At 51.7% G+C, this 26,429-nt stretch overlaps 12 protein-coding genes across 12 annotated transcripts; 6 read left to right on the forward strand and 6 right to left on the reverse strand.

Moving 5' to 3' along the window:
- Positions 1-22: 22 nt before the first annotated feature.
- usgS (transmembrane protein UsgS) lies at positions 23-1,498 on the reverse strand (the record flags this gene model as incomplete). The annotated part of the gene is made up of 5 exons (XM_058454232.1): positions 23-382; positions 434-827; positions 878-1,050; positions 1,115-1,221; positions 1,441-1,498. The coding sequence occupies 5 exons, from the start codon at positions 1,496-1,498 to the stop codon at positions 23-25; spliced, it is 1,092 nt and encodes a 363-aa protein (XP_058306481.1).
- A 4,166-nt stretch (positions 1,499-5,664) lies between these two features.
- N7498_007171 (uncharacterized protein) lies at positions 5,665-7,935 on the forward strand (the record flags this gene model as incomplete). Its single annotated transcript, XM_058454233.1, has 1 exon — positions 5,665-7,935. One exon carries the CDS (start codon positions 5,665-5,667, stop codon positions 7,933-7,935), a length of 2,271 nt encoding a protein of 756 aa, XP_058306482.1.
- Positions 7,936-8,473: 538 nt separating this feature from the next.
- On the forward strand, positions 8,474-10,130 carry N7498_007172 (cytochrome P450; the record flags this gene model as incomplete). The annotated part of the gene is made up of 3 exons (XM_058454234.1): positions 8,474-8,649; positions 8,702-9,142; positions 9,197-10,130. 3 exons carry the CDS (start codon positions 8,474-8,476, stop codon positions 10,128-10,130), a joined length of 1,551 nt encoding a protein of 516 aa, XP_058306483.1.
- Positions 10,131-10,321: 191 nt separating this feature from the next.
- On the reverse strand, positions 10,322-10,801 carry N7498_007173 (signal recognition particle 14 kDa protein; the record flags this gene model as incomplete). The annotated part of the gene is made up of 2 exons (XM_058454235.1): positions 10,322-10,684; positions 10,775-10,801. The coding sequence occupies 2 exons, from the start codon at positions 10,799-10,801 to the stop codon at positions 10,322-10,324; spliced, it is 390 nt and encodes a 129-aa protein (XP_058306484.1).
- A 232-nt stretch (positions 10,802-11,033) lies between these two features.
- N7498_007174 (MIF4G domain-containing protein) lies at positions 11,034-13,684 on the forward strand (the record flags this gene model as incomplete). Its single annotated transcript, XM_058454236.1, has 2 exons — positions 11,034-12,465; positions 12,516-13,684. The coding sequence occupies 2 exons, from the start codon at positions 11,034-11,036 to the stop codon at positions 13,682-13,684; spliced, it is 2,601 nt and encodes an 866-aa protein (XP_058306485.1).
- A 174-nt stretch (positions 13,685-13,858) lies between these two features.
- Positions 13,859-15,179, reverse strand: N7498_007175 (uncharacterized protein; the record flags this gene model as incomplete). Its single annotated transcript, XM_058454237.1, has 2 exons — positions 13,859-15,109; positions 15,165-15,179. The coding sequence occupies 2 exons, from the start codon at positions 15,177-15,179 to the stop codon at positions 13,859-13,861; spliced, it is 1,266 nt and encodes a 421-aa protein (XP_058306486.1).
- Positions 15,180-15,741: 562 nt separating this feature from the next.
- Positions 15,742-17,133, reverse strand: N7498_007176 (putative monooxygenase; the record flags this gene model as incomplete). Its single annotated transcript, XM_058454238.1, has 2 exons — positions 15,742-16,829; positions 16,887-17,133. 2 exons carry the CDS (start codon positions 17,131-17,133, stop codon positions 15,742-15,744), a joined length of 1,335 nt encoding a protein of 444 aa, XP_058306487.1.
- Positions 17,134-17,786: 653 nt separating this feature from the next.
- Positions 17,787-19,201, reverse strand: N7498_007177 (uncharacterized protein; the record flags this gene model as incomplete). The annotated part of the gene is made up of 4 exons (XM_058454239.1): positions 17,787-18,363; positions 18,431-18,552; positions 18,603-18,871; positions 18,925-19,201. 4 exons carry the CDS (start codon positions 19,199-19,201, stop codon positions 17,787-17,789), a joined length of 1,245 nt encoding a protein of 414 aa, XP_058306488.1.
- Positions 19,202-19,607: 406 nt separating this feature from the next.
- N7498_007178 (SDR family oxidoreductase) lies at positions 19,608-20,619 on the forward strand (the record flags this gene model as incomplete). Its single annotated transcript, XM_058454240.1, has 3 exons — positions 19,608-19,650; positions 19,710-20,148; positions 20,199-20,619. 3 exons carry the CDS (start codon positions 19,608-19,610, stop codon positions 20,617-20,619), a joined length of 903 nt encoding a protein of 300 aa, XP_058306489.1.
- A 1,348-nt stretch (positions 20,620-21,967) lies between these two features.
- N7498_007179 (uncharacterized protein) lies at positions 21,968-22,936 on the forward strand (the record flags this gene model as incomplete). Its single annotated transcript, XM_058454241.1, has 1 exon — positions 21,968-22,936. The coding sequence occupies one exon, from the start codon at positions 21,968-21,970 to the stop codon at positions 22,934-22,936; it is 969 nt and encodes a 322-aa protein (XP_058306490.1).
- Positions 22,937-23,215: 279 nt separating this feature from the next.
- On the reverse strand, positions 23,216-24,829 carry N7498_007180 (uncharacterized protein; the record flags this gene model as incomplete). The annotated part of the gene is made up of 1 exon (XM_058454242.1): positions 23,216-24,829. The coding sequence occupies one exon, from the start codon at positions 24,827-24,829 to the stop codon at positions 23,216-23,218; it is 1,614 nt and encodes a 537-aa protein (XP_058306491.1).
- A 540-nt stretch (positions 24,830-25,369) lies between these two features.
- Positions 25,370-26,365, forward strand: N7498_007181 (uncharacterized protein; the record flags this gene model as incomplete). The annotated part of the gene is made up of 1 exon (XM_058454243.1): positions 25,370-26,365. One exon carries the CDS (start codon positions 25,370-25,372, stop codon positions 26,363-26,365), a length of 996 nt encoding a protein of 331 aa, XP_058306492.1.
- Positions 26,366-26,429: the final 64 nt, after the last annotated feature.

Below are 26,429 nucleotides of genomic sequence, written 5' to 3' on the forward strand. Positions count from 1 at the left end.
AAGTCTGAGATTTCTCGGAGCCTCAAGAGAACTTCTTGCCTGCGGAGCTAGAGTTGCCCTGAGCATCCTTCTCGTCGAGAACAACGTTGAGTTTATCGATACTATCCAACGACAGCTGGAGGAAATCGTGCTTGTTTTTCCACGTCACCTGGCTCTCTGCGAAGCCTTCGCTTTCCGCAGGGGTAGGCGGTGGATCGGTGATCTTGGTGACCAGATACGCGGTGGATGCCTCGGCAACTCCGTACATGAGAACGCCGATGAATGGAAGTTTCAACACAACGGTGAAGCCAAAGGCAAACCCGAACAGAACACCCTCCCGGTCACGGAACCAGCGACGCTTTTGCTCAGGAGTAAACTTAATGCGACGGAAGTATGGTTCGAGCTAGAAAATCGTTAGCCAGGTCTTTTTACGTGATGGACAGGATCGACTCACCAGCTCTCGCATCAGACTTCTGGATGCAAAATAAGTGTGAAGGAACCTGACGATGAACGCCTTGGGCAAGATAAGACCAGCACCGAAGATAGCAGCGGCGGGTGCCGTACCGACGTGTTTCCGGAACGTGTAGAAACTAGCCGCAGGCATCACAAACCGACCAACGATAGGGGTCAGTGACAGCAGGTAGATTCCAAGAAGCATTCCCATCCTCTTGGCGTAACGATGTACGAAAGCCATTACGGCTTCCGACATGGGCCGTGACGAACGAGCGCCGCCCTTGGTAGGGAACATCACCAAGGGAGGATAGTACATGGCCCGAAGGTTGTGCGGATCGTCGGATTTGTGCTTCTGGATGTATGTCGTGTCCACCCATTGGATTGACTCCATGAAGCTAATATGCTGATCAGCGGCGGTTCGCAGACTTGCGGAATCATGACCTACATCTCATCCAGAGTGGGAGTGACGTATCCCATGAAAGTCATCAGCAGAAACGGCACCTGGAGGACGGACTTTGACAGGAAATCCAAGCCATCAAGGAGCTTATCATCCCAGGTGGCATGATCCAGGTTGATAACCCATGATAGCATGTACAAGACGAACTTGAGGGCGATAATCTGCGTAAAATATTAACCACGTACCTAGCTAAAGTCAGAAGACGGTGATAGCCGTCCGACATACCGGAATTTGAATAATCAACTGGGTAATGATACCAACGGCTATAGCTAGGGCTGCTTGCCGGAAGTGCTCATACTTGAAAAGTTCGGGATTTGTTAAAGCCCGGACAGCTATACTCCAAGGTTAGCAACGTCCAGTTCCAGCATATCCGCGTTTCAAGATGGCTGTTTGGGAGGGTATCCTAGGGTGCTGTACGAGCTCAACCTAAATAAAAAACACAAGGGCAAGTTGAGACATCAAAAAGAGTTCCAAGGGGAAGACGCGGAGTTCGTGCCCTTGCAATAGAATTTGGCTTCTCGAATAGGTAGCAGGTTAAGTGGGAGACATACTTCCTACGACGGTAAGCTGGAAGCCACGGATCACGGCATTGGGCTCGAAATTCGACATGATCGAGCCCTTTCCTTGCAAAATTTGGTAATCTGTCTGTTGAGTGGCTCTTTGTCACGGATGAGACAAGGAAAGCACAGAGGTCAGCAAAAACAAGGCATCCATTCTCGGAACGAATACAGCGGTGGTGATCGGATAATCAGAATATCCGACGAAACCATCTCTTATGTAAGCACACCTAGAGGGATAACGTAATTCACGGCCAACCCGTTAACACGGCCAACCCGTTAGCCCCACCAGAAATCGCGCGTCCAGTCCTACCTACCATCTTCAACTACCCACCATGCCACCAAATCGCTCTGAATCCTGGCATAAATCTGCTGAGCAGGAGGGCAGGATCCTATTAGCCCTTCAGGCGGTGCAAAAGGGCCAAATTAAATCTCTCTACGCCGCAGCGAAGCTATACGATATGCCCTACACTACCCTCCACGACCGCGCTACCGGAACGTCTCCACGCGTCGATAAACGCTGGCATAGCCATAAAATGACACAATTAGAAGAGGATTCGCTTACTGAGTGGATCATCTCTATGGATTCGCGTGGTGCAGCACCTAGGCCCTCTACTGTGAGAGAGATGGCTAATATCCTACTGGCCACTCGTGGGATTCACCCTCCGCCTACTGTAGGCGTGAATTGGACATCATCCTTCGTTAAACGCCGCGAAGAGATCCGCTCGCGCTTCTCGAGACGCTACGATTACCAGCGCGCCCTGAATGAAGATCCGAAGTCGATACGAGAGTGGTTTAATACCGTAAAGCGCGTGGTCGATGAGAATGGGATACAACTAGAGGATATTTATAACTTTGATGAGACGGGCTTTGCGATGGGCCTTATATCGTCACAGAAGGTGGTTACGCGAGCTGAATACTACGGTCGGCGCTCTATCTTACAGCCAGGAAACCGCGAATGGGTTACTGCTATCGAGGCTATATGCGCCGATGGCTACGCACTACCGCCATGTGTGATATTTCAAGGCAAGGTTTATATTGCTGGCTGGTTCGAATCAAATCTGCCTAGCGATTGGCGGATTGAGGTCTCGAATAACGGCTGGACTACCGATGAGATAGGCCTTCGCTGGCTACAGAAGCACTTCATTCCATATACGAATTCGCGCGTACGAGGTCGATATCGGCTATTAATTCTTGATGGCCACGGTAGCCACCTTACACCTCAATTCGACCGAATCTGCGCTGAGAATAATATTATACCGCTCTGTATGCCTTCGCATTCTTCGCATTTACTCCAACCGCTTGATGTTGCGTGTTTTGCTCCGTTGAAGCGCGCATACGGTCGCTTCGTGAGCGACCTCGCCCGATATGGCTATAACCACATCGATAAGCTCGACTTTCTCGCAGATTACCCTCGGGCGCGTATCGAGGCGTTTCAACCGCAGACTATCCAGACTAGCTTCGCTGCTACTGGTCTTACACCGTTTGACCCAGAGCGTGTGCTTTCTAAGCTCAATATCTCGCTCCGAACGCCAACACCGCCAGGAAGCCGACTAAGCAGTAGATCTAGCCAATTCACACCAAAAACGCCTAAAACAGTGATTCAGCTACAAAAGCAGGCTACCTTACTCAAGAATCTATTGAGACAGCGGTCAAATAGCCCTCCGTCACCCTCAAAAACTGCTGTGGATCAGATTATCAAAGGTGCTTATTTATCGATGTATAACGCTGCGATACTAGCGCAGGAGAACGCTAGTCTACGTAGAGCAAACGAGAAGAAACGCCAGAAACGTACACGGTCGAATCGACAAATAGCACATGAAGGAGGCCTATCTATCGCAGAGGGCCAACTGCTAGCTCAGCAGCCAGACCAGCCAGTTGAAGATAGCCCGGTGGTATCGCGTGAGGCAGGCGAATCAGCTAGTCAGGCAGATTTGCCACGCAAGAGGGCTCCGCCAAGGTGTAGCGGGTGTGGGGAGTTAGGGCATAAGATTAATCGTTGTAAGAAGCGCTAGTTTGAGATGAATTTATACTTTCTTGGTGGAGTTATCTTGAATAGAAAATTGGTAATGGAGGTGGACTAACGGGTTGGCCGTGTTAACGGGTTGGCCGTGAATTACGTTAACTAACGTAATTCCCGGCCGACCTGGCCACCCGCCCGTCCCGGCCACCCACCCCCATTAGAAGATTTTAAATCGGCATATCTCAACCAAAACGGATTAATTGATATAAAACTAGTGATTATTACAACGATTGATCTTATGCCCAATCACCCCGCACCCGCTACACCTTGGCGGAGCCCTTTTGGCTGGCTGATCTGGCTAATTAGGCAGATCGCCCTGCGCATGCGATGCTAACCTAATACCTTCAACTGGTTGGTTTAGCTGCTGAGCTAGCTGTAGGCCCTCTTCGACCCATAGGCCATCTTCACAGGGTATCTGCCTAGTTGACCGATTGCGTTTTTGTCGTTTCTTCTCGTTCGCTGCGCGTAGATTCGCATTTTCTTGCGCTAGTAGCGCAGTGTTGTGTAGCGATATGTAGTGGCCTTTGATAATCTGATCTAGTATAGTTTTTGATGGGCTCGGAGGGCTAGTTGACCGTTGCTTTAGTAGATCCTTAAGCATCGAAGCTTGCTTTTGGAGCTGAATAACAGTTTTTGGCGTTTTTGGGGTGAATTGGCTCGATCTGCTGCTTAGTCGACTACCCGGTGGTGTAGGCGTTCGGAGTGAGATATTAAGTTTTGAAAGCACCCTTTCTGGATCGATTGGCACTAGACTAGTAGCTACGAAGCTATTTCGAATAGTATTTGGTTGAAAGGCTTCTAGCCGCGCGCGTTGGTAATCGTCCAAGAAATCAAACTTGTCGATATGGTTATAGCCTACACGCGCAAGATCGCTTACGAAGCGACCGTACGCGCGTTTAAGTATAGCAAAACACCCAACATTAAGCGGTTGTAGAAGATGCGAAGAATGCGCAGGCATACAAAGCGATATAATATCGTTTTCTGCGCAGATTCGGTCGAATTGGGGTGTAAGATGGCTTCCGTGGCCATCAAGAATCAATAGACGATATTTGCCTCGCGTATGGGTAGTAGTCGCTGGAATAAAGAGTTTTTGTAGCCACCGTAGGCCAATCTTATCGGTAGTCCAGCCGTTATTTGAGACCTCGATTCGCCAGTCTCTTGGTAGGTTATCAAACCAACCCGTAATAGCAACTTGGCCCTTAAAGATCACGCATAGCGGTAGCGAATAACCATCCGCGTAGATTGCTTCGATAGCAGTAACCCATTCGCGATTTCCTGGCTGCAGAATAGATCGCCGACCGTAGTATTCTGCCCGCGTAACCACCTTCTGCGCTGAAATAAGACCCATTGCAAATCCTGTCTCATCAAAGTTGTAGATATCCTCCGATTGTATACCGTTCTCATCGATAACGCGTTGTACAGTCGCAAACCACTGTCGTAGCGATTTCGGGTCTTCGTTTAGGGCGCGCTGGTAGTCATATCTTCTTGAGAAGCGTGTGCGAAGCTCATCGCGCCGTTGAATAAAGGTTGATGGCCAATTTTTGCCTACACTAGGCGGAGGGGTCTCGCCGCGCGCAGTAAGTAGGATATTAGCCATATCTCGCACAGTAGATGGCCTAGGCGCTGCTCCACGCGTATCCATAGAGATAATCCACCTAGTAAGCGAATCCTCTTCGTATTGGGTCAATTTATGACCAGATGGGCGTTTCTCAGCGCGTGAGGTTTGGCCGTGGGCGCGCGTTTGTAGTGTTGAACGCGGTATTGCGTATAGCTTCGCTACTGCGCGGAGAGATTTGATGCGGCCATTTTTAATATCATTAAGGGCTAATAAGATCTTGCCCTCCTGATTGGCTAATTTCTGCGAAGATTCAGAGCGTTTTGGTGGCATAATAGGTGGTTGAAGTAGGTAGGTAGGTAGGAAGACGCGGTTTTGGATGGGGTGGCCAGGACGGCCGGGTGGCCAGGTCGGCCGGGAATTACGTTAACTAGTTAGTTATTTATCCCATAGCAATGCACAGGTCTTACACTTCTGATTGGCCAATATATTACGTACTCCGACATTACCTGTCCCCGCACAAGACGCGCAAACCCGGGGGAGATAAGCCTCAGCTTTCAGCTCCTCACCATGCGCCCTCAGTAGATCCTCTCCTACATGCCGCCCTTCCCCCTACGTCTCGCGATATTGTCTCTCGACAATGCCCGAGCCTCCGAGTGAGTTCTCGGGTTCGATACAATCCATCCGTCGCTCCGTCACTCTCCCTACGAAGTTAAATCCGCAGGCACGTCGTGGTTCGGGCGCGCCAAACATTGGAGAAAACGTCATCTTCTATCATCCCTCGGCCAAGATTGTCCATTTCGCTCCCAGGGCTCTCGTGCCAATCCCATCGAGTACCGCGCCGACCGATTTTGACTACCCCGTGGATACCATTGAGACACTCCCATGGCGCTCGGCCTCTGAACGAACCGTCGCAACGGCGCCGCTGAGGCTGGAAAGGGTTCATGGGTTGACTGTATTTTTAAAATGCGGCAATGTTGTCCACGCGATCTTGAAGAACTCCCAGTGCTGGTGTGTTGACGGCGTGTCAAAGTTTGTTTTGCGCATTCGCCCTCTCACCTATTATCGCATTGAGCTGCCGTATGAAACGGAGGAGGATAAAATATCGGTGGGGGACTTGAAAGTCGCACTGCCTACTGTACTCCGATATGAAGTCACGCCATGTCCTTTCAAGCGCGCGTTCACTGTCGAGATTCCGGAGGATGCGATGGCGCCTCGTCGCAAAAAGGCTTGGCGACCAAAAGACCGCAAAGATAGTCTTCTTTCAGCCCTCAACAGCAACCAGAGCTCGCCATCTGAAGGCCGGTCAGAATGGCTCGACTCCGCCAGCACCGGCGATGACACCGATGGAGGCGCCACGGATGATAGTAGTAGCAACGGACCCAAGGCTGCTAAAAGTACGACACCGGAGCTCTCACCAGCTGGCGACCAGTCCCCGATTTTCACCAATACATTTGAGCTTCCTATACGTTCAAAATCCACTAGGCGTTCAGTGACTGAAATCCCACACACTTTCACCAGCCTACGCGCAAAGTTTGACTCGAGTCCAGTGCCGGGAGAAAGTTCTATTCCAGAAGAACGCCTGGCTCCGAACGAGACCGAGACCTCAGGACAGGACTCGGCTTCAGAATTGGCCCCAGATTCCGAGGAAGCTCCAGTGTTAGAAGACAGGCCCATATCTCCTGGACCTCCAGTTCAAGAAGACGCATCAGCTCAAGATGATGTTCCTACTCCGAGAAAAATTTCGGCTCAAGATAATACATCTATACAAGAAGAGACTCTAGTCAAAGACGAAGCCTCTACTGTACAAGAGACAAACCCGGTCGCAGCTTCTCTTGCTTTGAGGTCCGGGGAGGAGCCTTCAACATCAACAGAAGCTTCAGCCTCAGGTCCTGCAGCTCCAGAAGATGATCCATCGACAGAAACTGAACCACAAATTGAAGGTTCGATTACCAAGGCTGTAGTTTCAGAAGTTGCTCCCGTTCCCCACGAGTGTCTTGCATCTGAGAACCCTGTAGTCTTGGGAGAGACTTCCGCTTCAGACACGGATTATGTTACAGACACCCCTGCCGCAGATGAACTCCCCGTCCCGGCCGAGGCCACGGTTGCAGTGGAGAGTCATGTTCGAAATCTTTCGGATTCGGAGGTCCCGATTTCGAAACCACACTTATTTTCCGACCGTGAACCGGAGGCCGATCATGACGATTCGTTGTTGTCTACACCTGATTCATTCCACTCAGCAGACCTTACTTCGCCGTCGGATTCGATATCCACTCATACCACTCCGGAAAAGCACCGTGATATAACTCAATCAGCAACGTACCCATCTCAACCCCCTGAGAAGTTTCCAGCGCATAAATTGGATGTGTCCCCAGTACAGGACACTTCAAGGAGCAATGGTTCCCCCGTTGTGTCTCCGAATTTTGCCTATTACGAATTTTCAGAGAGGCCCTCAAAGCCTTCTTTAGCCATCCCACCGAACAGCAAGAAGGACTCTCAGCCTATCGCCAAGGGGGCATCTCCCCCGACGGATTTCAACCATATGAGTACCGAGTTCCGCCGCCGGGCGCAAGCAACACGGCAGCGCGACGTCTCCCCGATGCCTCCTCCTTCCGCGATCTACCAACCAAACCCAGGCGCGGAAGCCAAATCTATCCTTTCGAAGACACTGGCACTTGTACTCGTCCCGCCAATTTCGCTCTTTATCATTCTGCTCCACATCACGGCGCGCATTGTCATCAGCCCGGCTGCGACGTTGTCTTCAGGAGAGTCCGGTTCACGCTCACGTTCATCCAAAAAAGAGCCCGTGACTGAGGAGGACGACTTCAGTTTCCCTCTGGAGCGTGAGCCGTCCTCTGAGTACGAGGATGCCGAGATAACCCGGAAGTTAGACCCCTGGGACCTCGACTAAGTGACAACGCCCGTCATGTGAGATATCATTTACCGGTTTTATTTGCATTTTGCTACATTATCCTTCATTTAATCTGTACCCTTTCCGCATGTGACACCACGATATGATTTCCTGTTTACGACACTTTGCATACTGACCTGTATCATTCTTGGGGTGGACATATTGGATGGAATGTATTTCCCCGGACTTTTTGTATTCTAGCGCTTGCATACACCATGGGGGACTGGCGTCGTGTCAGGACCACGCCGTTTGTTGGCTATCTAATCTTCTATTGGAGCAGTAATTGACAATTATCCGCGTATCAGAACAAAGTTCTTGCAGTACATACTGAAGTTGAGGTAAAAGTGAAAAGTTGGGGGCTTTTTATGATTGACTATTTCCCCGCATCTGGCACCGGGCACCAACAACATCCCCCCAAAACATCGTCAGCAAGACGCGGCGACCGGTTGCTCAACGTCTGTTCAGGTGACATCGGGGCCTGCGCTTGTATTTTTTTCAGGGTCACCGGGGAGAAGAGCACTTCCGCCCAGTCAGAACCATGCTCGACATCATCCAGTTACTGATCCTGGGGGTCGTCGCCACAGCGGGCTACGTGGTGTTTCGCGGCTCCAGGCACGATCCACGCGAACCACCAATGCTGTCGAACGGGATTCCCATAATAAGTCATCTGCTTGGCGTGATGTGGTACGGGATTGGATATTGGACAATGCAAGCGTGAGTCCTTGGAATGGGACAAAAACTAAATATGTGGCTGATCCACGCGCAGAAAGCAAAACGCCTCATATTCGATCTTCGGAATTGATTTGCTGGTCACCAAAATTTACATCGTTACTTCACCACAGCTGATGCAGGTGATCCAGCGTAACAAGAGTCTCAGACTGGATCCTCTCTTGGATATCACTGTGCGCAGCTTTTCTGGCATTACTAACAAGAAGACCCTGGATCTGCTGGTTGACACCACCTCTGGTGGCCAGGGCTTCTCTCAGAAGCTGATGCATTCGCTGGCTCCTACGATGATTGGAAAATCACTTGATGAAATGAACATCCGGATGGTTCGCTACATGACACCCCTCATCGATGAATTGGGCGACAAAGCCCCGTTCGATCTGTACATGTGGTGTCAGGATGCCATTACTGATGCCAGCACTGATACCATGTATGGACCGATGAACCCGTTCAAGGATAAGGAAATTTCGGACGCATTCTGGTGAGTTTGGACCAATTCACAAATGAATCTAATTGTACTAACCGACTTGCACAGGGACTTCGAAAAAGGTCTCGGGGCGCTCATGCCCAATATTTTGCCCTGGCTTACTGCACACAAGCCCTGGAAAGCTCGCCAGAAGATGTCCGCAGCGATATTGAAGTATCATCAAAATGGAGGGATCGAACACGCATCTGAGTTGATCAAGTTGAGGCACACTTCAACCCTCGGGGCAGGAATTACGCCGGAAGAGTATGCGCTTCTAGAGGTGCCGATGCCGATAGGCTTTCTCTCAAATACCGTTCCGGCAACCTTCTGGTCTATCTACGATATCTACTCTCGACCGGAGCTTCTCGATGACCTTCGTAAAGAGGTAGAACTTAACGCCCTCTTTACTCGGGCCGACGGCACGCATGTTATTGACATCGGTGCCCTGCGGGGCAGCTGTCCGCTTCTCCTGTCTACATTCCAAGAGATCTTGCGTGTTCGCACTATGTCGTCCCCCACGCGTTTTGTGACTCAGGATACCATCATCGCCGATAAGTACCTCGTCAAAGCAGGCAACCTCGTCACCATGCCGTCCTTGGAGATGGGGAAACGGCCCGAAGTATGGGGAGAAACAGCGGAAGTCTTTGACGCCCACCGATTCATGACAGGCGCGTCCTCAAAAGCCGACCCAGGTGAGCGAGAGCCTCGACGTGCTGGTGGATTCATGACATTTGGTGTATCTCCAACCATCTGCCCCGGACGTCACTTTGCCAGCTCTGAAATCTTGGGAATGGTGGCTACCATGATCCTGCGTTATGATATCTCTCCTCTAAGCGGGACCTGGGAAGAGCCAGAGAAGTCCTCGTCATCCCTTGTGTCGATCATGACTCCCGTGAAGGGTAAATTTCCAGTCACTGTGAAGCGAAGGCAGGAATACGAAGGCACCAAATGGGACTTCCATGTGGAGGAGGGCAAAGGACAGTTTCCGTTAGTAATTGGGTAATTCAATCGGGTCAGATAAATATGGATTGGCTTGTGGTACACAAGTGCATAATGATATGTACACCTGGGAATAAGCTCGTAAGGAATCATAGACAGGAAGTTTTGCGACAGAACCACCGATAAACGCCAGTAAAATGCAATATGAGCGATGCCACGGTCATGTGAGCCATCATAGTAGGAATAAAAAGCAGTTCATGCCTTCGTGGCCTTGGCTGCACCCTTGCCCTTCGCCTTGCGCTTGCTCCGATCCCGCTTCTTCAGACCTGTCATGCCAGCCTTGCACACATCGGCATATCGAGTGTAGAACGCTTCGAGCTGATCCGCAGCAACGACAGTGGAGAACTTGACTTTCGAGGCTTTCGAAGCCTTGGTCTTAGCGATCTTGCCATCTTTGTCGGTTGGTCTCTTTGCGTCGGTGTTGCCGTTTGAAGCGCGGATAAGGATAGAGGGTTGGCCGCTGCTGACGCCGTCGATCAGGGGCTTTTGGGTGAGAAAGACGGAGCCTCGGGACTTCTGGGAGGACTTGGAAAGGAGTTCGGTGAGAGACGAGAAGAACTGCGGTGACGATGATTATTAGCGATGCTGTTGGTGATCTCGTGGCCGAATGTGCGGAATGCCCATATCGAGCAGAGAAGCTAAACTTACCTCATCGTTACCCATATGAGGCGCCATAATGAATTGAAAGTGTGCGACGCGCACAGGAGAGGAATAAATGTAAATTGCAGCAAGAGACAATGTAATGGCCAGCGAGGCTCGTGGGGCGTTCAACGAAACTCCTGTGGGTGCGTTGTCCGCCTTGGTGTTTTGCGGGCAAAAAAGTGGCCCTGGAAAAAGTTCAGTCACCGCTCTCGTAGCTCCGTCTTTTGGTCTCGGCCTTCCAGTTAATCTCTAGACTCAAGTCACCATGCCGCGCCGAATGCACAATACGACCTCTTTGCCTCGAGACTTGCGTTCCGAGCTGGGGATTAAGGATACATACGGAGAGAAGAAGCGCAAACAGAAGGGACCTGCGACTCGGAAAGACCGACGGCGGGCTGAGCGCAATGACAAGAAATCCAAAAAACCGGTAGCACCGGCCAAGAAGCAGTTCCAGCGAATTGAGGAACACGAAAATGATAATGACGAAGACGATTTTGACTTGAACGAGGACGACGACTTTTCCAGCGACGACCCACGGCCTGCGAAGAAATCGAAGCTCGCTCCGGAGGCAAAGCCGAACCCCGCGTCGAAAACAAAGGCCTCTAAGAAGGACCGCGATCCCATTTCTGATAGCGACAGTGATGAAGCTCACGGTGATGTAAATGAAGATGAGATGGACGAGGAATTCGACCACCATCCAGAAGCTCTCCCAGAATCGTCAGTTCATGTTTCCGCTGCCGTCAAGTCCAAGCTGGCTCAGGACGATGCGGAAATTGCGGCACTTGAGAAGAAGCTTGGCCTCAAGAAAGGAAAAAAGCTTCCGAAGGCGTTTGCGGAGGATGGTCTGGAGGATTTGATGGGAGACTTGGGCGAGGACTCCGAGGACGACAGCCGAAAGCGCAAGCGAGAGGCTGACGAGTGGCTGTTGAGCAAGAGACGCAAGGCGCAGGCTCTTCAGGCACAAGCGCCTGAAGACGAGGAAGACGATGAAGAAGACGACGACGACCTCGACAGCGAAGATGATGGCGACAATCTCGACGATGAAATCTTTGGAGACGATAGCGATGATGACGACGACGACGGTATGGGTGAGGGCAGCGATTTTGAAGGATTCGAAGAAGAGAAAGCGCCACCCAAGAAAAAGGAAAATCCCTACGTCGCTCCAGTATCGAAGCCCGAAGCTACACAAAAATACATCCCTCCGTCAATGCGAGCTCGTCAAGACCCCGAGTCAGAGTCGTTAACACGTTTAAAGCGCCAAGCCCAAGGAAAATTGAATAAGCTATCCGAGGCAAATTTGATTTCTATTGTTTCCGAGTTCGAGAAGCTTTATCGCGATTACCCTCGTCAAAATGTCACATCCACTTTGATCAATCTGTTGATGGGCATGATCTGTGAAAGAGCCGTTCTGCAGGATACTTTCATGGTTCTCCATGCAGGTTTCATTGCGGCTCTGTACAAGCTCGTGGGCATGGACTTTGGCGCCGAGCTCGTGCAGCACGTTGTCGAAATACTGGATGCGGGTGCTGATGAACGCGGCAAATTCGAAGGCAAGGAGACCGTCAACCTGGTCTCCCTTCTCTCGCAACTTTACAATTTCCATGTTATTGGCAGTACCTTGATGTTTGACTACATTCGTCTATTCCTGGCGGAGATTACGGAGACAAACACAGAGCTTTTGCTCAAGGTCATCCGAAGTAAGTGACCCTTCCAAACCCGAATTGCGATATATCTAACAGCTTCACAGACTGTGGTCCCCAGCTTCGACAAGATGATCCGTCCTCACTCAAGGACATTGTTCTGCTCATCCAGCCCGCTGTAGCCAAGGCTGGCGAGGATGCTCTTTCGGTTCGCACCAAGTTCATGATCGACGTTATCACCGATCTCAAGAACAACAAAGTCAAGTCTGCTATTGGAGCCAGTGTGACCTCTGAACACATCACCAAGATGCGCAAGATTCTAGGCTCGCTTAACAACTCTCGTGTCATTCGCGCATCCGAGCCCATCAGCATCAGCCGTGCCGATATCCACGATTCTTCCAAGAAGGGCAAATGGTGGCTGGTTGGTGCAAGCTGGAAGGAGGATCCTTTGGTTGCTGCCAGGAAGGAATTGTCTGGCGCGGCGACAAAGGAGGCTCCCGATGTGGAAGACGACAGCGAAGCCGAACCCGACCTGGGAGACCTCGCTAGAGCTCACCGCATGAACACCGACGTCCGTCGATCGATTTTCGTGGCGATAATGTCAGCGAACGATTTCCAAGATGCCCATGTCCGTCTTCTCAAGCTTCGCTTGAAGAGGGCCCAGGAGTTTGAAATCCCCCGCGTGCTCTTGCATTGCGCAATGGAGGAACAAGCCCACAATCCCTATTATACTCTCATCGCCCGACGCCTCTGCGGTGAACTGGGTCGACGCATTAAAATGTCCTTCATGTTCGCCCTGTGGAACGTCTTCAAGCGGATGGGTGAACGCGGCGATCTTGACGACGATGATGACTTCGACCCTGACGACGAGGAAAGCGGAGTCAGCATGAAGGCTGTGGTCAACCTGGCCAAGATGTACGGTATGCTGATCGCAGACGGTTCCCTGACGCTAGGCATTTTGAAGAACCTCAACTTTGCCTATCTGCAGCCCAAAACCAAAACCTTTGTCGAGATTCTGGTCATTAGTATCATCCAGCAGTCGCAAAAGACTAAAAGGGCAAAGAAGAAGTCTGATTCAAGCGAGTCTGGCTGGGATGAGGAATCTTTGATGCAGATCTTCTTGCGTGTCCAGGAGACGCCGCAGGCAGCCAAGGGTCTGATCTACTTCATCCGCAAGGTTGTCGCCAAGAGTGACATCGTAACGGACAAGGAACAGAAGCTGGTGAAGTGGGGTTGCAATGTTGCCGTGGATGCTCTGAAGGCAGTTAAGGACTAATGGTTGCATGATGGAGGCATTCATTTTCCCTTGTTATAGATCTGTACCTAGAATATACCCATGGACATATCGGTTGAAGTTGTATTGGGCTTTCAAAATGAAAAGCATCATTATCATCGCACATAGCTCATAACAGACATCAAAAGTCTTGCGATAATCATACGAGTATCCTTGTTAGGAGCCTTCTGACATTATATCCCATTCCATAGCGAACAGCCAGCGTTGACTTGTGTCGCTCAGCTCATTGCTTTCCAGGGAAAACCCTTGGGTGGCACTGAGTGCTTGGAAGTCATGTAGTTCAAGATCCCATGCTAAGCCCCGATGGATACCCACCAAGTCTCTTGCTTGGACTGGGAGTGTCTGGAATTCACCAGTATGCGATGCTTGCCGCGAATTGGGTCGAGATCGAGGCAGTCCCATTGCTACGATATTCAAACCTTTCTGCTCTTCTTGTTCTTGAGAGGGTCTTGTAGTCTCAGCCTGAATAAGCGCCACAGGACCAGAGCTGCTCAGTGTTCCCAGGCTAACATTGACAACACGAGCCGTCACAAGATACTTACTCTCGGTGTTTGACGTCTCGGAAGACCTGGCTGAAGCGATATTTTCACGCTTTGATCCCATCTCAAGGATCCAACTTCGCACCTCGGCTGCCATTCCGCCAGGTGTGTAGCCCGGCACTCCCGCGCGAGCTCGACCACGACGGCGGAGCGTGCGTGAAGAAGGGGAGAACGGTGTCGGAATATCTTCGGCAGCGCGATCTGGCGATAGTGCACGAGGCAGAACAAAAGCAGGTTTCCGCCTCTCTGGTGGTGATGTCGGCCTTGTTGCGAATGGGGTCTCGGCTCTAAAAGGAGTCTGACTGCTGGCTTTTTTCTTGGTTGGGAGCATGAAGCGAGGCTTGCTGCGAAAAGGGGTCTTCATATTCCCAGGCGTTCTCAGAGGATCGGGAGCAGCTTCCTGAAGCCCAGGCGACAATGGTGGCACCAGATTATCCTGCTTCCATTTCTCGTCCAAAGGCTGATTCAATCCCGCAGAAAGACGCCGCCGCTTGTGACTGTCTCTCACGGGTGCAAAGACCGCGTCCAAGGCACCCGAACTCGCGGCTTCCTCTGGCAGAGAGCTGTCGATAGCATCATCCGTCAATTCATTTCCTTCAGCTTCCCGGATTCCGGCATCCCTGGCCAACTCGCCATCGTCCGAATCCTCGATCACGTCTTTTTGCCAACGAGGTGGGATAACATTCCGGGACGGTGCTGGGGTACGTGCACTCGCGGACGGTGGGCCATCACCATCGTCGATATCGATATCATCTTTCCACTGTGGTGTAGTCTGTGAGAGTAAAAATCGAGGGGAGTTCGCGAATTGTGGGCCGGCGCTGCGGCGCGTTGATTGCTGGCGGCGGGCCAAGCGGAATGGAGACGGTGTCTGCGATTAGGCCTGATCAATATTGGAACTCAAAAATCCTGAGTCGGGTGCATACTCCGGGCAAAGGCATTGAGTCAAGTTCGATCACTGCGTCAGAGCCGCATGGCGCAAGTTGAGCGCATTGACTGAGGTTCGCGTGGTTGGAGACGGAAGATTGGAGATTGCGGGGAAACATTTAGACTGGCCATCGCGCAAAATGCATCTATCAGGTCCCAGTTTATTCACTTTCTCAAGAACCGGGTTAGAAACTGCCGAGACTGTTTTACACACGGTGGTTACGGTAACGAACAAATTGTAAGCTAATTCTTCACTTTAAATTTCCATCGACATGGCAATTGCCTATGCCATGACATCATGGAAACTATGTACAACAGAAGAAAACCAACAGATGGTCCCTCCATATCTCATGCCAGTCATAAAAACTCATACAACGTATCAACGCCCAATATCAAATTTATGCCAGCTTCGCATCACGCACCGGGCTATCCCTGTATAAAAAGGTTACTTAGTAAATGCAAAGTTCAAAATAATCATGAGCTTCATTATTGCAAAAGGCACGGATAGGCATGAAATATATACAGTCCGAGAAGAAAAGCGCCAAAAATATAATTTAACAATTCAAGATAGGCCGCTTACATCTGCTTAAAATACTCATCAAAGTTGTCCTCGGTGACCTTGGTGCAGTCGAAGCCATAGATCTCGCGCTGGACATCGGCATCGGCCCATTTGTCCGGTACGGGACCCTTGCCTTCACGGAGAGCAGCGAATTGACGATCACGCTCCTCCTTGGCAGCACCATCTCCCAGGTGTAGGGCACGACCGGATGCAGAGGCCATGTTGACCAGCGCCTCGGCGCGGCTCTTACGGACTCGCTCGTAAACGCGCAGAGCTTTGTTGATAGACTCGGGAGATGTATCGGGGAGGCGGGCCAGAGCAACGCCTAGAACGGCGCCGTCCTCAATGGCTTGGGCAGCACCTTGGGCCAAGTGAGGCAGAGTAGGGTGGCAAGCGTCGCCGACCAGGGCGACGGACTTGTAGACCCAAGTAGGGAGCGGGTCGTGGACTCGCAACTTCCACTCGCAGACCTCACCTTCGGGGACGTAGTCGAGCAGGCGCTGTACCATGGGGCAGAAGTCGGAGAAGACGTTCAGCATGGCCTTCTTGTCGCCCTTGGTGGTGTAGGTGGCATTTGTGGCAGCGGCGAAGTTGGTGTCTGGCTGGGTGGTGGACAGGTTGTAGATGGTATTGTTTGAGACTGCGTAGGCGATGATATGGCGTTTTTCACCGATCCAGCGGGTAACGCGCGTGCTGTTCATCAGAGCAAGCAGCTCAGGGTCGTCCTTGATCTGTTCCTTGTGGATCATGATTCGGTAGGCGGCCTGGTTGGTGTCCTTGACGCCAACGTCGACGTTCAGTCTCTTAAGCATCTCAGTGCGGGTGTTGGACTTGATGCCGTCGGCACCCAGCAAGACGTCGCATTCTACCTTGTACGGGGTCTTGCCGTTGTCGCGAGGAACGACGGTAAACGATGGCCGCTCGCCGGACACGTCAACATCCACTGCAGGAGTGGCAAAGTGGAATTTGATAGCCGGCTCCTTCAAGCAGCCTTGGTAGAGCCCGTCGGCCAGTGACGAGCGGTGTCCTACCATGTGCTTGTAACCGTAGGTCTTCTCGATGTACCCCAGATCGACGTGAGCAAGCTCAGCGTCGGTTGCGCCAACTGTGTGCGCTGTCAGTTGATTGATTTCGACATCATTTTTCTACGGTTTTCACGTACCTCGCACGGAAGTACTTCCGATGTTCACGGCCTCGGCCTCGATGGGCTTCCAGACACCCAGTCCGTCAAGCACACGGGCCATGTTCGGGGCCAGCTGGATACCAGCTCCAACAAAGCCGAGGTCGTGTGCGTTCTCATAAACATCAATGTTCTTGAAACCACGCTGAGCCAGAGCAAGGGCACAAGTGAGACCACCCATACCGGCGCCCAGAATGGCAATCTGTAAATCCTGAGGTGACTTTATCATTGTGCCGGATACAGGGGTATGAGGGCTATAGGAGGGGGAGTGAAATTTTAAAAGTTAGAAGAAATCACATAGCAGGAAGAGAGCAATCTTTAAATTTCCCAGCTCACCAAGCTCTAGCGGAGCAGCGCGGTCTGAGAATAACAAAAGCGGCAAAAACCTCATCCGCTCCCACAGCTCCCCACACGACTGACTTGAAGGCGAGTTGGGGGCGTACCAACCACGTGGTTTTCATCGTACTGTAGCCGGTTGGAAAATTACCCGCCGTCGCTCCCGTGGCCACTCAGAGTACTTGAGAACGGAGAATTTATTACCAGTGCTGGAGATGGTTGGTCGTTACAGTGCAGCCCCCGGCTACTGCTCCGCCCAATCAGGAGATATGGTCAAATCGAATCTCCAAGAATGTGAACAAGATCTCGTTAGTTTGATTCTTGGTTTGTCCTGCAATGACAGAGGCAAAGATCATAGAGTAGATGTAGCAGAGCGTGTAGAAGATATGCAGACCACGCGGGTCACGGCCCCACCACCCCGGACATTCCCCACTCGGAGTAAGTCTGGTTCCTTCGCCGTGGCCTAACTGCCGATATTGCCACCCTTGCAGCTTTGATGACTCACGGTCCTTTGGGTTCATGTATAGTGATGATCACTTCATGAGATCACGATGAGATTCCACTTCTGTTTATGTCCGCCATGTCCAGCCCCTCCAGCACAATGCGGAGATTCTCTAGCACTGCACCGGGGTAACTCATTGCCATAGCACAGGTAATCCGTGTGGTCTGCATCATAAACCACTTGTGTAGGGGCCGTGTATTGGAAAGTCGAGCACCGATCACCAAGCACCAAATCAGTGCCCCGGGGAGTGAGCCCCAGAAGCCACTTAGATCCGTTTGCCACAGTAGTGTTTTGAGGTGGATAATACCATGGAATAGGTCGGCGTCATTTCTAGTCCATATTGCACTCTTGAAGATTAAGTTTGCTTGTTCCAACGCTGGTATCCTAGCATCATCGGTCGGGTGGGAAGAAGAATACACACGTTCTGTGCACTCGGCCCCACATCTTGAAAGTACAATTGCGTGGTATAGATCACTGAGGGGTTGGATCAACGGCCCTGTGTTATGGTGCTCATTCCCCAGCATGAAAACATGCATGTCGACATTCCCTAAAGGGAGGTAGGTGCCTTGGAATAAGAGGAAAATCCTCATATTGTTCAATTCCAATGACCCTTTGGAGTAGCTCGATACTTAGATGGTTAGTATAGGGTATAGATACCGGAGACCGGAGACTATATGGGAATACATACAGGAGCAGGCTGTTCCTCAAATGCCCCCCAAAGCCCAGATTAGACTCGCCTCCGCGAAGACTGACCATTCGTTGTATGGCCTTTCGATCATAACAGAGTCTCTCTTTGTCATCATTGACGAGCTGAAAGACAAGGTTAGTAAGGTGGTGCAAAATGTCCCGAGTGAGCGTACGTCGAATAGGAAAACGGCGACCAATGCAGCGATGGTCACATCACTACATGCTTCCCCGCCCTCGCTGAAAGAATCATTCAGCAGTCTCCGCGTGATTGCACATTGCTGAAGAGTCAAAGCACTAATCTTGCCAGTGATACTGAGGTCGTCCCAGGCCGATGCATTGAGAATCTTGGAGCTCATCAAGGCCGGATGAGAAACTGCAGCACAGATCACAGTGCTAAAGAACGGGTGTATTTGGTGACTAAAGTGGACATATTCGTACATGACTGTTTGTAATCAGCATTGTATTCATATCTCTAGTTGGATTGTGTGGACTTACACTTCTGCATCCTTCTATAGCCTGTGGGCGACGAAGGTAACGGCGGCGCGTTTAGTGCAAGATGAACCTCTTTCGGTATACTGGTCGGTGCATTTTGTAGTAATAGAAATGTCTGCGCTTTCTTATTGCCTCTTGGCTTTTCGACTTTGTTTTGCTGGCGTCGTTGCCAATGGTATCGGCTGGCGAGATGCGACCTTGCTTGGCTGAGACGTTCCCCGTGTCCTCGGCGCGGGTCTCCGGTGACCACGACAAAAGGTCCGCTGTCGTCTTCGGCCATTTGGAGGATTCGTTTGTTCTCGGAATGGCAGGTGCACTAATTATAATCCAAAGGCACGTAGGGGGAAATAGAACACATGGGGCTTGTCGGGATTGGCGGGCTTCACTTGTATCACGCCGAGCGTGTTAGTGCGCCTTCCACTTTGGGTTAGATTGGTACTACGGCCCTTATAACTGGTCCAAGTAAGGACAAGAGTGGAGGATATTCTGCCCGTCTTTCTGAAGGTTCAGGAAGAACTGTAAGAAGACAGAATTCGTGGGTATTGGATTAAAGGATAAAAATGATGTGAATGCCCGAGAGATTCCTGGCCCCATTAAGTTTTCTCAAATCAATCCAAACATCCCCAAAGTTGAATCATATTTGGAGTATTTTACTCAGTGACCGCTCCCTAGGACTCAATTTAAACATGTCTATTTCTTCGAAGATGAATGTCGAAACGGTCTGGTTCGGTAGGTGCAGCTATGTTGACACCTTCTAATTTTCCTTCTTCTTTGCTCACGAGAGAAAGTGACCGGATGCTCATCCGGTATCGGCAAATCCCTTGCCCACACCATTTACAATGCCGGTCACCACATTGTGGCAACCGCGCGCGACATCACCTCACTTTCCTACCTCCCCGACGGGCCGACCGTGCTTAAACTGAGCTTGGATGTGACATCCCAAGAAGCGATCACCAGGGCTGTTTCAGATGCTGTCTCGCAATTTAAGCGCATCGACGTCCTCATTAATAATGCCGGCTATGGTCTGATGGGAGACATGGAAAGTATCCCCGAAGCCGACGCACGACTCCAGCTGGAAACCAACTTCTGGGGACCGGTTCGTCTCACAAAAGAAGCGCTCCGAGTGTTTCGAGAAATTAACCCTCATGGCCAAGGGGGTACCGTTGTCCAGGTCTCTTCGATAGGCGGATGGTTGACTGCTCCAGGTCACTCTTTCTATCACGCCAGGTAAGGGCAAATCACAACATAACGAGCGGTCTCCGCTGACATCTAGCAAGCAAATTTGCTCTGGAAGGCTTCACGGAATCGGTGGCCAAGGAAGTGGATCCAGATTGGAATATCAAGTTCCTGATCGTCGCTCCAGGAGGTGTACGAACCAATTTTGCGGGGCCCAGTTTGAAGCTGGCACCTCGACACCCGGCGTATAATGTTTCTGCCAGTTCGTTCAGTCAATTGTTGCAGTATATCACGAATCCTGAGTCTCAATCTTCTTGGAGTGATCCCGACATGTGTGCTCGTGTGCTCTTTGACTGTGTGGTGGGGCAGGACGAACGTCGGATGCCCACGCGCCTACTCATGGGCGCGGAAGCGATCCTGTTGACTAGGAAGGATATCAAAAGTACTTTGGCAGACATAGATGCATGGGAGGATCAGACTATGCAGTGCTCTCAGAAAGAAGATGCATCGCTCAGTAAATAGATGTTCCACCCAAGTGGCCCGCCATAGACCTAGCAATCTCCCGCATGACAGAGACGAAGTTGAACAATGGAAATCCAATTCTTTGAGTTTCCCCCGCACACACAAAGTTTGGCTTGAACTCTGAGGGGGGTTTTTGACAAAATCCCCCTGTTTCCCGAATCAACAACGGTTTGCGGCCGTGAGATTTTCAGGGGTTAACGCTCCACACTTTCGGCAGTGGACTGAACTGGTTCACACCTGACGTCTTTTTACACCGCGAGTGCTTAGGCGGCGATGCTCTTCTGGAACTACGCTATTTACCCCTGAACACAGGGTGGTTTCTTCAGCCTCTGAACGTTTAATCCTATGACGCAGTTTTCGGCTCGGCAACCCCTTGGCCTTACGGAGTTTGGTTCTCGACAGAACTCCACCACGGGGAGTGATGGGTTCCACTTGTGGAACTATTCAACTTTAGCAACAGGCTAGCGGTCACCACTGAAATTGCAATCAGCACCCAAGGCTCCTGTTTTGTGGGATCCAACGCCTCAGCGGAACGTGTCTCGGGCGGCACAGCGCTGTCGATCCCCGGCGTCCTAAGCTCTGGCCTCTCGGCTATCATTGGACGACGTGGCGGGTTAAAGCGGTGCTAATGCTGATCCCTCGGGTTTTCGTTGTTTATTGAGGCGTGTTTTGACTCCCGGACCCTAATATGTCTCCGGCATTTGATGCGAACCATGTGGCAAATGCATTCTCCTGGTGTGTCCCTGATATACCTTTCATCATTGTGATCTTGGTCTCTGGAAGACTGTCCAGAGGTATAAATCCTCCAGAATAATTCCACCGGCAGCCACAGAACCGTTGTTCCACGGTGGAAATGCTGTCATGGCTACTCCCGGCCCTGGAGGAGAGTGCAGATCTCCGGAGTGGCTAATGAAGATGTACCTCACTACGAAGCTTATGACCGGCTACGGCCTCTCCTTCCTCTGTGCTAACACCCACTATCGACTCGACAGTGGAGTCTTTGCTTCGTTATGAGAGGATATTCTGATATCGCTATGATTCTCATTGGACTACCTCACCCACCCACCGGGTTCCTGGCATCCACTTTCTTGCCTGTCGAGTTTGTCGGGGTGATGTGGAGTTCAACCAAGTCATCGACATCAGGAGCATTGGCTCCATGGACGGGATCAGAGTCCATCTTCCCCTGAGCAGGGGTCTCTATAAAGGGCAGTCCATGCCAATTGGGTTTCGATTCTTCCAATACCCCAAGAGTCTCTTTCTGCTTTCCAGCCTACTCCAGTCATTCCTTACCGGTTCTATACCGTCCATTCTTTATTGCTTCAAGCAACAGTCACTCTTTCTATTCAAGATGAAGTCCTTCGCCATCGCCGCCGTCCTGGCGTCCACCGTCGCTGCTCTGCCCACTGGCACTAGCACCTTCAGCTGCATTCCCGCCTCTGTGGCTCCTACGGGCTTTGCTCCTAACATCCCCTTCTGCTCCTCAACTCCCACTGCCTCGCCCACTGCCATCCCCAGTGCCAGCGGTCTCAGCTCTTTCGCCAGCAAACTCACCGGAAACACCGCCGGCAACACCGTTGGCAACGCCGTCCACAGTGTCTTCTCCGTCACCAGCGGAAGCAAGCAGATGCTGGTTGAGCTTGAGCAGAGCTTCGCTCAGAAGCTCACCGGTCTGAACCTCGGCAGCGTCACTCAGTCCATTGGTAAGGTCACGGACCTCGCCGACTCTCCTAGCCAGCTGAACACCAACGGCCTGACCTCCGGCGTCCTGACCGTTGCCACCACCGATGGCAAGTACGCCCTTGTCCAGCTCACTTCCGAGGTTGACAGCCTTCTTTCCCCCCTTCTGTCCACCCTCGGTGGCGTTACCCAGGTCGTCGGTGGCCTCGTCGCCTCTCTGGAGGGACTTGGTGGCAATCTGAGCAACCTCGGCGGCCTTGCCAACCTGAAGCGCGGCCCCATCTCCGACATTATGAGCATCACCGGCGAGAACGGCAACAACATCCTCGTCAAGGTTGAGCCCACCGTCTTCGGCATTCTCGGCGACTTGCCCCTGGGCTCCCTTCTCGGCGGCAGCTCCTCCAGCGAGTCCTCCCCTCTCGGTTCCGTCATCGGCCAGGTCCCCGTCGCCGGTGACCTCGTCCAGCAGGCTACCTCCCTCGGTGCCGACCCCACCCAGCTGATCGGTGTCCTCAGCCAGGACGGCTCCTCTGCTCTTCTCGTCAAGGCCGAGGGCACTGCCACCGGCCTCCTCTCCACCCTCGGCCTCTCCAGCCTGGGCCAGACCGTCGGCAGCGTCGTTTCCTCCACTTCCCTGTAAATGAACCTTGCCCTTGAAGGGATTTCATCATTCGCTTCTATGGGTCCTCTGTTGTTTAGTTTCTTTGTGGGACTAGACGTCACACCAAAATGATTCGACACGAGGAGTTACCCTATATATATATTTTCGTTATTCCTCTTTACCTATTTTATACGTGAAAGCGTGAACATTGAACCTCGAATATAGTTGTATTCGATTGTAATGTCTAGGGTTCGCGGCTAGTAGTGAATTTGGTTCAGAATTTCAACTTTGTATTAACAAACTAAGAATTTTAACGCATTAACGATGCATTCCTCCCCAATAACTTTCCCCATCTCCGTCGTATGGATTGGAAACAAGCTTGCACTGGGGATTATCGTAATCATCCACAGTCCCCATTGGCCAGATCGGAATAACGCAGATTTCATTAACTTCACAGCCGCGGCACTCCTTCCATGTCGTCCAATCCAAATATCTAATCAAACCAGTCAGCGTATCCCGTGCTGATTCTAGCTCCTGCTCCACCCAAACCTCCAGAAGTGTGGAGCAGACCGTGTGAGCAACGCTGTACACAGAACGCGCAGCCAATGACTTCGGGCCCTGCAACGACACAGGCATGAACTGCGTAGCACATCTATCAGCCTCGAGCAATGCATCACGCTCGCTGTAGTCGACAAACGGCGAAAAGAGCACCTCGATGTGGTCATGCAGAGCCTCGATTGTCGCAAGCTTGTTCGAGGCGAGATACGTCAACTCGTCGCTGTATCGAGTGACAATGGCATCGGCCGTTGCCCGCCAGTTCCAGGAGGATTCTCTCGCGTCGTGAGTGAGAACAAGTGCAGTGACCTCTTTCTGGATAGGCTTCAATTCCGAATGCGATAAGTGTTCCAGCCGTGGCAATGCCGAGTCATTGGGGAATAGGTCGACGTCATGGGAGAATGCAGTCACGAAGTTCTCATAGTTGACCGACACTCTGTTTGCACCGATGTCCTGGTATCGCGCAGTCACAGCGCGCATCCACCGCAACGAGTCGGGCCCGCCAGGTCCAGGGCCCTTTCTCCTTCCGCCGTCTGGAGGACCGTGATCCTTCTCTTCCCAGCCATTGTTGCCTCTTGCATGTTCATCCATGGTCCGCGATTTCACTTGGGTGATTCTCACGGGAATCAGATCGCGCTCGAACATGCACAGGATGATCTCAAAGCCGGCTTCCATGCGCAGTACGCCGTCGACACGGCCGGCCCAGTCATCCTCTGCCATCTCACATGCCTTGCGGGCACGATCACCTTCTCCTCTCGGCCCTTTTCCTCTTGGTTCGCTTCCTCGTGAATTGTCGACGGTGCCATTGAATAGGAGTACGTCCTGCGAGTCGAGTGTGCCTTTCTGTGTCTTGGCGGCGGACATGCCATCGATATACAAAAGACGGAGGTCTTTCATTGCTGCGTATGTGTGGAGGTAGCCTGCTTTGTTCTCGTCGAACTGTTCGAAGGGTGGAGGTGGAGGACCGGGGTGTGTCTCGTCTTGACCATGAGGATGTCTCCGACGCAGCTCCTCATGTCCCTCCCGGCGCTTATCCTCATCATCAACTTCACCTGGCGGCGGCGGACCATCAGGGCCACCTCCCGGTGCCCGTCTACGCGGTCGTGCAAACACCATAGCATGCTCCGGCTCAAAAGCAAGCCATTCCGTTCCATTAACCGGACTCTCGTTCGACGTGCCGTGATAAAGCTGCGTCCCAGCAGGAACGGTCACGAGGAAAAAGGAAACCCCATTGTGATGCAGCGAGGAACCCCATTGGCGCATAGAGTCGTGGATCACGTTGAAGATGTGATTGGCATTTTTAACAACCGGACCGGTGCTTGATGCAGCCGATAGCCCGAAGAGGGAGTATACCGCCAGGGCGGAGAGAGGGCGCATCTTGGATGAATGTTCGCCTTTCTTTCCTTTGAGAAGGGAAACGGGGATCAACAAGTTTTAAGCTTGAAAGGAATCTCCGACGATAATCTTATCACTGGTGCTAGCGCCGTCTGGGTGGTCAAGCCGCGTCATACGCCAGCGGTGATCCACCAGTCGTTTCGCGTAGTCTAAGCCGAGTTCTCGGGAATAACGATGTTTAGTGTTTGCATTCGCAATGATGGATTACGTATGGAGTGTGGCTTGCAACAGGCTACGATAATGAATGATCTGTTAAGGCTGCCATATATCGACTGTATACTCCTTGTGTACCACGTCCCTACCCCGCCAGGTATCTTGATGGAAAATATCATATTCACCCTTAGAGGTATTTATTTCTCAATCATTTCCATTTCATGAATACAGTATGCATCTTCCAGCCCTTGGAAAGTAGACCGTAAAACCGACTCGAACACGGAGCGAGCGAAGATCGGCGAGATAAGATCAAAAGATCTCCACAATCTCCCGCATCAGATTGAGCGCGTCACCTCCAACATCCCAGAAATGACACCCATCCACGCGCGCCCCATCTCACCCTCCCGCCCACGTACACGCACCCTCCTCCTAACTCTCGACGCCTTCGGAACTCTCTTCTACCCCCGCCCATCCGTCCCCGAACAATACGCTGCGACCGCGCACGAGTTCGGCCTCTCGCGCACCGCCGTCACCCCATCCAAACTCAAAGCCGCATTCAAAGACGTCTTCCGCGCGCAAGCGAACCGGTATCCGAATTACGGCCGTGCCGATGTTCTTCGCGGGAAGTATGGTGGGCCGAGGCAATGGTGGGAGGAGGTGATCCGGGGTAGTTTTGCCCGTGTTTTGGATCCCGGTCCTGCGCAGGGCTCTAAAGAGGAATTGAATCTTCCATCGGGGATGGTGGATGCATTGCTTGATCGCTTTGCTGGGGAAGGGGGATATACGCTGTACGATGATGTCGCGCCGTTCTTTGCGCGGATGAGGGAGATTAGGAGCGCGTCGACACGCTTTGATCGCGTTGTGCTGGGTGTGATATCCAACTCGGATGATCGGGTCCCCGCTGTGCTGAAGGCGTTGGGAGTGCGGGTTGGTGACATGCGCGCGGACCAGGATCTGTCGAGTATGCAGTTACCTGGGTTTGAGCAGCGCAAAGCGCAAAGTACTGGAGTTTCAAGCGAGGACCGGTCAAATATTGATCTAGATTTGGTGGTAACTAGCTACGAGGCTGGCGAGGAGAAGCCGAATCGGTTGATCTTCGATGTCGCAAAACGGCAGGCGATGTTGATTGCGAACAATGATGCACAGCCTGGCGATGTTCTTACCGGAGAGGGTGAGATGGATGACTGGGTGTGTGTGCATGTCGGCGATGATTATGAGAAGGACTATCGTGCTGCAATTGATGCGGGCTGGCAGAGTTATCTGCTTCCTCGAGGAAATGGAGAACAGCATCCCGCGAAGACTATTCACTCATTAGTGGATTTAATTGACGAGCTGAAAATTGGCTCAAAGGAACCTGTAGGTTGAAGAACCAAGATACCGTTGACACAGTTCGACCATATTTGCTCTGTTTCGAACCCGAATAGGATAT

Source organism: Penicillium cinerascens, assembly GCF_028974065.1.
Source record: "Penicillium cinerascens strain IBT 15544 chromosome Unknown contig_9_segment0_segment0, whole genome shotgun sequence".
NCBI lineage: Eukaryota > Fungi > Ascomycota > Eurotiomycetes > Eurotiales > Aspergillaceae > Penicillium > Penicillium cinerascens.